The 11,671-nt window shown below is 33.0% G+C and overlaps 1 protein-coding gene across 2 annotated transcripts; it reads left to right on the top strand.

Moving 5' to 3' along the window:
- Nucleotides 1-8,541: 8,541 nt before the first annotated feature.
- On the top strand, nucleotides 8,542-10,355 carry LOC105116016 (F-box only protein 8-like). Of its 2 annotated transcripts, XM_011013149.1 has the most exons (3): nucleotides 8,542-8,679; nucleotides 8,821-8,890; nucleotides 9,002-10,355. In XM_011013149.1, exons 2-3 carry the CDS (start codon nucleotides 8,823-8,825, stop codon nucleotides 10,251-10,253), a joined length of 1,320 nt encoding a protein of 439 aa, XP_011011451.1. In that variant the 5' UTR covers nucleotides 8,542-8,679; nucleotides 8,821-8,822; the 3' UTR covers nucleotides 10,254-10,355. The 2 variants fall into 2 exon arrangements, with proteins under 2 accessions (XP_011011451.1, XP_011011450.1); XM_011013148.1 differs by lacking the exon at nucleotides 8,542-8,679 and having other exon boundaries at nucleotides 8,756-8,890.
- The last annotated feature ends 1,316 nt before the right edge of the window (nucleotides 10,356-11,671 follow it).

Here is an 11,671-nt window from a genome sequence, read left to right as displayed (position 1 = left end):
AAGAGAAGATAAGGATTGTCACCAAGTCAAGAGTTGGTCACCCACTCATCAATTAGTCATCAACTCAATAGTTCCCAATTTTGGCCTATAAAAGGAGGCATTTGCCATGCATTTAGGCATCTTGGTTTCCAGATCAAGATTATGCTTTTGCTTTCTCTCTTTGTATTTTTTATAATGTTTATGCTTTACTTTCATTAATATCAAGTTTATGCCTTTCATTTCCTTTCATTTAGTTAGTTAACTTTAATCTTATTCATGTTCTTATTTTGTTTATTTATTTTTCTTTCTTTCATTATGTCTAGCTAAGTTTATTATGTCAAGGTGAAAAAGTTACACTAATTGTGTAAGAATAAGTATAGTGTAAACTTCATATGGACTTTAATGTTTGATACTAACATGTTTTATATTTGTTATCTTGTTCACTCTTTAATACTTTGCTTGTTAAATGACTAATCTTGCTTTATGTTGTATAACACTTGGTACAACAAATCCTTGGTACTTTTATAGCCCATACTGTATGGTATAACCGACACCTGAGCTATGAAAGGAACTTGATTTGTTGTTAACATAAGTTATAATTATGAATGCTTGACGAGATTTACAAGTATTAGCATTAATCGAATAAGATGACTAATGTAATCATGTTAACAATTTATAATCTGATTGGAACTTCCTTTGTGTGTGGTTTCCAATTGAATAATAAGAGTTTATACTATACTTGTTTGACATACCATTAGTGGAACCTCTAACCTTGACATTTGTTATTATTAGTGTTTAATCCTTACATTAATTTTCCATCTCCAAGTTCTCATCATCTTCTTCTTCTTCTCTTTCTTTACTACTACTACTACTACTACTACTACTACTATTATTATTATTATTATTATTATTATAAGTATTATTGTTATTGTCATTGTTTCTTTTTTTTTGTTTCTTTTTATTTTGTTTTCTTCCTCCTTCTTTTGCTTTCTTCTTCTTCTTTTTTATTTTATTCCTACACGTGCATGAGAGTGTGGTCACGTACATCAAGTGGTAGACTTTGTAGGGTATCCTCATCATTTTCAGAAAATATGGCCGAAGAAGATAATCAATCACTTCATAATGAGAATAATGAGAATAACCGTGCTAGAACACTTAAAGACCACATGAATCCCACAAGAACAAGTGCACCATCATGCATAGTTTTTTCTCCCAATGCATCTCATTTTAATTTTAAGCCAGGTATTATTCAACTTTTACCTTCTTTTCATGGCTTAGAATTGGAAAATCCATACTTGCATTTAAGAGAATTTGAGGAGGTCTGCAACACATATAATAATTTAAATTGTAGCATGAACACCATCATATTAAAGCTTTTTCCTTTTTCATTAAAAGATAAAGCTAAAACATGGCTATAAAATTTAAGACCAGGATCCATTCGTGCTTGGGATGAAATGCAACAACAGGTTTTGAAGAAGTTTTTCCCATCTCACAGAACAAACTCTTTCAAAAGATAAATCACAACTTTCACTCAAAAACCAGGAGAAACATTTTACCACTGTTGGGATAGGTATCGAGACTTGCTTAGTACTTGCTCTCATCATGGTTTTGAAACATGAAGATTGGTTTCACATTTCTATGAAGGGTTAACACCTAAAGATAGGCAAATGGTTGAATTGATGTGCAATGGAACTTTTGAAGATAAAGAACCTGATGAAGTAATGGAGTACTTAGACTTGTTAGCTGAAAATGCTCAAAATTGGGACACCACGGGTACTTATGAGGCACCGAGTAAAACTCAACCTCATACATCTAGTGGAGGTATGTACAACCTTAGGGAAGATCATTACCTTCAAGCTAAGTTTGCATCTTTAGCTAGAAAAGTCGAGGCACTAGAATTGAAAAAGAGTGGTCAATTAAAATCTGTTGAAAACATTGTATGTCAAATCTATGAAACAAATGAACACTCAACCAACGATTGTCCAACCTTGCCTTCTTTTAAGGAATGTCTCCATGAACAAGCTCATGCTTTAAACAGTTTCCAAAGGGCCAACCACAACCCATACCCACTTCAAGCGCACCTCTGTATCGACTGAATCACTCTAAGGGTCTAGTCGGTGGAACCGGTGAACCACGCGAGCTGGTTAGATGCGTGGGGAAGAGGGCTCGTAGTACCCCTTTTTCTTGATCCAGTCTTTTCTTCACTTCGGTAGTGAATCACCTACTAAAGAAAGAGGCAGGCCTGCACACCATGACTCCCTAGGCAGGCGGTGGACTCTTTCATTAGGGAAGGGAAGGGAAGAAGGGGCCTAGGCGCGTACACTTGAGTGGCAAAGGAAAGCGGGATCGTACCTATTTTTCCAGGCGCGCGGAAGATCAAGTTGGTGAGCCGTGTGATGGGAAACCTTCTCGCACGGTTCGGAGAGCACTGAATTAGAATGAGAGGTTCACCACCACTTCATTGCATGCAAGGGGAGCTCGCTCGATTCGCAAATCCCAAACATACAACCCTGGTTGGAGAAATCACCCAAATTTCAGTTGGAAAAGTGAGAACAACAATGCAAAAACTTCACAACCACCGTTTCAAGCACACCACAATTTCCAAAATTCTCTTGGATATGCACCTCCTTATGCTCCACCTCCTAGAAGAAATCTTGAGGAAGCATTGCATGCATTCATTGAAAAGCAAGAGACAATCAATACTCAACTTGCTCAAAACATGACAGATTTTAAAGATACTCTTGCAAAATTAACATCTGCTCTCAGTTTCCAAGAGAAAGGTAAGTTTCCATCTCAACCACAACAAAATCCCAAGGGGCAATACAATACAAATGTAAGTAGTTCCGGAAGCTAACACATGGATCTAGTCAAATCAGTCACTACTCTGCGCAGTGATAAGGTTATTGAAAAACCCTCTCTTGAACCTTATGAGAAAGATGATGAGTCAATCTTTGAGGGTAAGGAAGGGGTTGAATCTAAAAATTGCAAAAAAAAGACTGATTCTCCGTCAGCACTTCCATTTCCTCAAGCCATGACCATTTCCTCAAGTCTGTCATCGATGTGCTAGATGGACTTGTAATACACAATGTCATTCTTTAGGAATGGTATCTATAAACCATGAAGATAAAATACAATTCATTAAGGATGGCCTGAGTAAGGAGTCTTTAGATAATCTTCTATTAACTCTTGAGACGCATCCTAGTGGAGATGTGCATCGTGCAATTCATGATTTATGGCCACTATTTCATAAAGAACATGATCGACTTAATCTTGGGAATCTGACTAAGAAAGACCCAGTATGCCAGTTTTTAAGAAAACTGGATGGGAAGCCTGTCCCCGACCTATAGAGGGCGTTTAAGCCATTCTTGGATGTAAAACCAAGGGAAGATGTGAGCCACAATCATAACTACCTGTACATACACATGCTTTTTCAAAAGTAAATAAATAAATAAATAAAAAGAGAGAGAGAGTGTGTGTGAGACTCCAGCTGGCCTACATATAGGTGTTATGATTATCTTTCTAATTTCTCATCTATAAAACCCTCTCTTCCTTCCTTCCATTTCTACTCCACCCATACATTCAACAAATACAGAAGTGTGTAGAAATGGCAAGTTCCTCAGGTCATCATATAAAAAATATTTATGTTTTTGGTGGATCTAGTCCTGGGAAAGAAAATGAGTTTTTGTGAATTGATCCTTCATTCCTGTAATTGATCCTTCCATGAGTCGCATAAATTGGTCAACTAAGAAAAGCCGTAAAAAGCTTAGATTGGATTTGAGCCTTCATTTGTGAATTTTTGTGTCTTTTGGTTTTATTATTGTGTTTTGTTATTTCTTATTTTTGTTTCAGTGTGTTTCAGGTTTGTCATTGTTCGTTATTTCAGGTGATATCTTTATACTCTATCTTTCTACATTTAAATATTGAGGACAATGTCTCATTTTGGTTGGGGGAAAAGAGTAGTAGTTGATAAAAAAAATTATTTTTTATTTCATAAAGCATGTGCATAATTGTTGTTACAGGATGGCAGAGTAAAGGAGCTCTTTCGTTAAAGTGACTCTTGAGACGCATCTTAGTAACCATTCTTAACAAGGTCTATTATAATACTTCTTGAAATATTCAGGTTTACAAACTCTCGTATTATTATCACTTAATTCTGCTCATATACTTATTTAACATGTATTCTTAAACCTTAATTTACACACACACACTTTAACATATGATTGTGGGTTGCATATTGGATTATTACATTATTTATGTTCTTTTGTTAAAGGTAACAACTAAGGGAAAGGGATTGTATATAATTAAAAAAAAAAAGAAAAAAGAAAAAAAAATAATAATAATAAAAATGTAGATAAGTTTGGTTTCGTAGCCTCCTTAACCTAAGCAATTAAGCCTGAAGGGGTGTTTTAACACCTAATACCCTAAAGTCAACTGACTTGGGAGCTATTGGCCCAACGCTTGTTACATGGGTTGAGGAGAAAAGCTTAAGAAAATCAAACATTGCACTATCTACATATTAGTATCTACGACCCGAGTTACTAAGCTCGTAGGGGTGTCTTAACACCTAATGCCCTAAGACCAACTGGTCTGGGAGTCATTAGCCGAAAGCTCGTTACATGGGTTAAAGATGCATGGTGTTTTTAAATTATATGTATATATATTTAAAAAATAAAAGAAAAAAAAAAAGAAAAAACGAAAAAAAAGAAGACAAAAATAATAATCCCAACCCAAGGAAGTTAACCTTAAACATTAGAACAAAAATTTTGTTTTCTTCCAAGAAAAGCCCCATAATTATGTGTTGATACATTGAGCACAAAAACAAGGTTTATGAATATCTTGTTAAGAGGTATTGAGCATGTATATAAATTTAACGAGAGTTTGTTTATCTGGATAGATTAATGGAAGTTAAATGATGAATACCTTGCTTTGTGGAACTTGCAAATTGTTTTTTTATTTTAACGCTTTGATTACTAGGGACTAGTAATAAGCTACTTGGGGGGTGTGATTAGTACTTAAAAGTATCAACAACTCCTTAACCAAAGCATGTTTTATAATAATATATCTAATAATATAAGATACCTTTAATTTGTGGTAAATGTTTATTTTAAATGCAGGTCTATCACATAAATGAAAGATTTGATTGATGACCTTCAGAACTTAAATTGCAAGGGCAAAAAGATGACCAAAATTAGAAAAGAGATGTCGGTGCAATCCAAATCGGAACACTGTTCGGTAATTGGGTCATATCTGGAGCTATAGATCTCAGATTTAGATCTACTTTATATGGATGGAAAGGTAAGACATAGGCCTACAACTTTCATATGGAGCCCAAGACTGAAAAACCCATTTTCAAGTCCAAATTGTAGCAACAACAAAGAAGCCCGAATCTGTCTTCCAACCCGAGCACTATTCAGTATTTTGGCCATATCTGGAGTTCTAGAAGTCCAAATGAGCTGAATTGTTTACATAAGAAAGCTAAGACAATTGCCTACAACTTTCATGTTTCAAGTGGCTCCAATTTTAACGTTATCAATGACGTTTTGGGCAGACAAGAGAAGATAAGGATTGTCACCAAGTCAAGAGTTGGTCACCCACTCATCAATTAGTCATCAAATCAATAGTTTCCAATTTTGGCCTATAAAAGGAGGCATTTGCCATGCATTTAGGCATCTTGGTGTCCAGATCAACATCATGCTCTTGCTTTCTCTCTTTGCATTTTTTGTAATGTTTATGCTTTGCTTTCATTAATATCAAGGTTATGCCTTTCATTTCCTTTCCTTTACTTAGTTAACTTTTATCTTATTTATGTTCTTATTTTGTTTATCTATTTTTCTTTCTTTCATTATGTCTAGCTAAGTTAATTATGTCAAGGTGAAAAGGTTACACTAATGGTGTAAGAATAAGTATAATGTAAACTTAATATGAACTTTAATATTTGTTACTAACATATTTTGTGTTTTATATTTGTTATCTTGTTCACTCTTTAATACTTTGCTTGTTAAATGACTAATCTTGATTTATGTTGTATAATACTTGGTACAACAAATGCTTAGCACTTTCATAGTTCATACTGTATGGTATAACAGATACCTGAGCTATGAAAGGAACTTGATTTGTTGTTAACATAAGTTATAATCATGAATGCTTAACGAGATTTACAAGTACTAGCATTAATTGAATAAGATGACTAATGTAATCATGTTAACAATCTATAATCACTAATGTAATCATGTTAACAATATATAATCTGATTGGAACCTCCTTTGTGTGTGGTTTCCAATTCAATAATAAGAGTTTATACTATACTTGTTTGATATACCATTAGTGGAACCTTTAACCTTGACATTTGTTATTATTATTGTTTAATCCTTACATTAATTTTCCATCTCCAAGTTCTCATCATCTTCTTCTTCTTCTCTTTCTTTATTATTATTATTACTACTACTACTACTACTACTACTACTACTACTACTATTATTATTATTATTATTATTATTATTATTATTATTGTTATTGTCATTGTTGTTATTATTGTTATTACTATTATTATTGTTGTTGTTATTATTATTATTGTTGTTGTACTATTATCATTTATAATTTATACAATTAACTTCCTTGTGGTTCGACCCCAGTCTTGCCGGGTTATTTATTATTTCGACACTCCTGCACTTAGGAGAAGACATCAATCTTTTAGTCATGTCACTCTTTAATACTTTGCTTGTTAAATGACTAATCTTGATTTATGTTGTATAACACTTGGTACAACAAATGCTTGGCACTTTTATAGCCCATACTATATGGTATAACTGACACCTGAGCTATGAAAAGAACTTGATTTGTTGTTAACATAAGTTATAATCATGAATGCTTGACGAGATTTACAAGTATTATCATTAATCGAATAAGATGACTAATGTAATTATGTTAACAATCTATAATCAGATTGGAACCTCCTTTGTGTGTGGTTTCCAATTGAATAATAAAAGTTTATACTATACTTGTTTGACATACCATTAGTAGAACCTCTAACCTTGACATTTGTTATTATCATTATTTAATCCTTAAGTTAATCTTTCATCTCAAAGTTCTTATCAACTTCTTCTTCTTCTTCTTTATTACTACTACTACTACTACTACTACTACTACTATTATTATTATTATTGTTACTATTATTGTTGTTGTTACTATTATTGTTGTTTATAATTTGTACAATTAACCTCTTTGTGGTTCGAACCTGGTCTTACCGGGTTATTTATTACTTCAACACTTCTGCACTTAAGAGAAGATATCAATCTTTTCATCGTGTCACTAACATCAAAATTTGAATAGATTGTCGTATGAAAGTTCTACAAAATTACATCAGCTTTCCAACAAAAAACAAATCGGTGCATTTGAATTTCTACAACTTGAGATATAGGCTGAATACTGAATAGTGTTTGGACTGCATGACAGATTCAAACTTCTCCATTGTTGCTACAATTTGAACTTGAAAATAATCTTTTTGAATCTTGCACTCCCATGAAAGTTTTAGGCATATGTCTTAGCTTTCCATCTATATAGAGCAACATAAATCCAAGTTCTACAACTCCAGTTATGATCCAATGACTGAACAGTGTTCCAGTTTGGACTGAACCAGCATCTCTTTTTTAAGTTTGGTCCTTTCCTTGTCTTATAAATTTCAGAAGTTAAATTTATCAATCAATTCTTTTATTTATGTGATAGGCCTGCATTTAAGATGAACATTTATCATAAATTAAATATATCTCATAGTATTAGATATGATATTATAAAACATGTTTTAGTTTAGGAATTAATGATACTTTAAGTGCAAAATAATAATATAAAATCTTGATAAAAATATACTTTTAAATATTAAACATATACTATATAGAAAATATTATAGTCATACTCTTGTGTTGTAATCTCCACAATTACTATTATATATTACCTTATATATATATAGAAAAGGTTGGGTATCTAATAGGTTAAGCTTCCTAATTATTTTCAATTAGAGAATATAGTCTTTTAAAATACTCAATAAATAACCATATCTCTCACTTTTATATATATATATATATATATATATATATAAACCTACAACATTTTTCTTTAAACGTACTTGGGATATAGAAATAATTCCGTTTGAGATAATGTTATAAAATTCTCCTACCTTAAAATTTTATCATATAAAATGAACGAGGTTAAGAGCGGAAACCTCAATCGCGCCCGAACTTAATAGGATCAGACGGTGCTTTATTTTTCCTCGAAAAAAATTAGGGCCAAGGAAGTTTTTAACTCGTATAGATTAAACTATAATGCTTTTTACGCGGTTACTCAGACTCTGAAGGTTTGTCATGTGACTTTTAATATAATCCAATTAAGATTAGTTTTCATCTGACTTTAAAAATTAATCAATTAGAATTAGTTGTCGTATAATTTTCACAGTAACATATATGTAATATTTTCTTCCCAATTCAGGAATCTCTTGGTTGTCGTGTGACTTGTAAAATATTACTCAATTAGAACCAGTTGTCCTTGCTTTCTCTCCAAGGATTACCGTTGACTTTTATTGGTATACTTAAGCTCTGTTTTACCAATCTTTGCATCTTAAACGTTGAAGTTCTTTCTCATTCTCGCAATTCTTAATCTAGTTGGTTGAAGAATAAAGATCGTTGAAGCCTCTCTCAATCGTCTCTGGAGGTCTCATTTCTTGAATCCTTAAAAATTCTTTACTTTCTTGTCTTAACTGTTATTTTACCTTGTTAATCCATGAATATTATTTCCTGCTTCTTTTACTTCAAAAAATACACACCTGCTAAACATTTATTGTGTCGGGGGCAGGGATGGCTCTTTCCTTAAGCCGTTATGCTTCGCCATACCGCGATAGGTTAACTCCCATTTTAAAAGAGAGGTGAGATCTTTTATCTTTTAATCTGGGCTATCATATTTTGGATTGATATTTTTTTTTATGTGGGATTCCTAATTTACGTATTTGGCAAGATAACCATTTGTTTTTTTTTAGAGACAAAAAGGAACGGGAGATGTCAGTAGTAATGACAACCATGACTGGCCATCCTTTGCCTGAAGATGTGGTAATTGAGATTTTATCACGACTGCCCGTGAAAAATCTATTGCAATTCAAGTGTGTTTGCAAATCATGGTGTGCTGTCATTACAAGTCCCAATTTCATATCCAAGCATCTAAGAAATTACTATAGCAAAAGTGACAGCGACTGCCTCCTTGTCCAGTATTGCATAACCCAAGCGGGTGAACTTGAATCGCTTGAGGTGTTGCTCGACGAGACACCTAGAGTTTTATCATACGCCTCGCTAGGTAACATGCCGTTTCGCAGTCCATTTCTTTGTGGTCCTTGTGATGGAATATTTTATTATATGTATCGCGATTGGTATGATTTTCGTGCTCTCTGGAACCCCGCAGTTGATGAATTAAAATTTTTACCTCCCTTACCCAATCCTCCATCCAATTTTTCTTATAGTCCACAACATGATGCTTATGGTTTTGGATTACATCCAGTAACTAAAGATTACGAAGTGGTGGTTATGAAAGATTGCCGGCGTGAAAAACAGGAAGAAAGGGGAGGCAGGTATCCTTTACGTGTATTCGTGTACTCATCTAGTACCGGTTCTTGGAGACATTGGGGAGATTTATCACGTTATTATTATTTGCAAAATAATAAATGTTACATTTGTATGAATGGAGTATTTTTCTGGTTGGGGTCATATGGAATATGTGGAGATCCTGAAGTGATTATTTCTTTTGACATGGCTACGGAAATCTGCCAAGAGATACAGCTACCAGATTGTGGCAAGTCATTTCATCGTCAGTGTCTTGCAACGTACCATGACTCCCTCGCTATATTGGATGTTCAAGAGAAGTTTCTTCATATGTGGACACTGAATGAGAGGTGTTGGGTAAAAAAAATTTCTATTGGGCCTCTTCCAGAAATTTCGTATCCGATTGGGCATTGGAAGAACAATAAACTGATTTTGGTTTCTGACTCTGGTGAACTAATCTTATGTGATCCCAGCACTCAAGAAATAAGTGGTCTTGGATTAACTAGGTGGGTTCGGTGCGTAGGAGTTTTTGCTTACAAGGAGAGCCTCGTTCTGGTGAATAATGGAAATGGCTGCGAGCAACACAATCAGAAAACTGACAGAGAATCTGATTTTGTAATCAGGAGTCGAAACGCTAGAAACGAGGAGTGTTTTCTCATGGAATCATATTATGATGGAATAAGTAATTTATTTGATTAGTGTTCTATGTAGTATTATGCTGTCATTAATCCTTTACAGGCAAGTTTTATCCATATATAGTGGAGTAATCTAGATGTCCTGAGTTTGAGCTTGTCTAAGAAATATAATTCTCTCTCATATTATATTACTATTCTAAAAGAGAGAATCTCAATAGACTTGAACTTTGATTATAATATTCTTCATACATAGTCTAAAATAATTTAAGAGACTTAAAAACATAATCATATCTTTAATAACTATATATACACTTAGGAGAACTAAGAAAATACTAATGTATACTTCAAAATTATTTCCAACACTTCCACTCAATATTGAAAATGTTGTATTTCTTGAAATTTAGAAAAATGGAGGATTATCTTGCAATATGTTGGAGAATCATTTTGTCATGCGTAATGCACCTTTCTCGACTCTTGTTGATGACAAAAACTTCAATGTCTTCTTTATTTATTTTCGGGGACAACCACATTGGTATCACTATTTATAGATTTTCCATCTAAGGTCTTTCTTGCATCTTTCTCTAATCCACTCTTTTCATTATGACTTATTAATAACATCTCATTATCATCTTTTCAATTTGCTTTTCTTCAACAATTCTATTTGTCTTAAGATAATTATTTTTATTTATTTTTATCCTTTTATGACTACGGTCATATTTCTTTTGCCATATATTTTTCTTTCAAGATTTGGCTTTTTAAGTAGCCATTTCATTTTGATTCATTGTTGATCAGGTTATTTTCTTTTTCTTGTCATGGTTCCTTTACCATTTTTCATCTCTTTCTTTATAAAGAAATTTCTTTTCTTTCTTTAGGTGTGATCTCCTTTGTCCCACACTTTCTCTTGTGCAATGACTTGTCAACTCGAACTAAACCTCTATTTTAGGTTTTCTCTCTCTCTTTTAATGCAAGGTCTTGAATACTCTTATTAGACTCTAATCATCTTGCATCTTCAAGGTTTTAGATGTCACTTTTCTGTCCACTCTCTTTTAGGATTTCTCTATTTCTTCTACGCATATGCTATAATCCATCTAAACACCCTTACTAAATCGAACTAGTTTTGATACTTTGTATGAAATAATTGAAGGGAGAAGGGAAGCATGATGAAAAACTTCTCTCTTTCATATCATATATCTTATCTAAGGGAGTAAGTACTAATGGACTTGGACTTAGATTATAATATTCTTAACTTATATATATGTATTAGTCTAGTAATAATCCAAGAGACTTAAAATGATAAATATATCTTTAATAATTATACATGCATGTTGGGAAACTAAAATAACTCTTCGAATATACTTCGAATATAGACTTTAAAAGTAATTCAAACACTAGGCTTTAACTTTTTTGTATTTGTTGAGTAATACCAAAGACTCATGAGTTTTAGACAAAAAGATGCGTATTAAAAGTTATGATTTATGAGTA

The sequence above is a fragment of the Populus euphratica genome, unplaced genomic scaffold, assembly GCF_000495115.2.
Source record: "Populus euphratica unplaced genomic scaffold, PopEup_1.0 scaffold828.1, whole genome shotgun sequence".
Taxonomy (NCBI): domain Eukaryota; kingdom Viridiplantae; phylum Streptophyta; class Magnoliopsida; order Malpighiales; family Salicaceae; genus Populus; species Populus euphratica.
The sequence above is the reverse complement of the archived record's forward strand: the minus strand, read 5'-3'. Positions and strand labels throughout refer to the sequence as shown.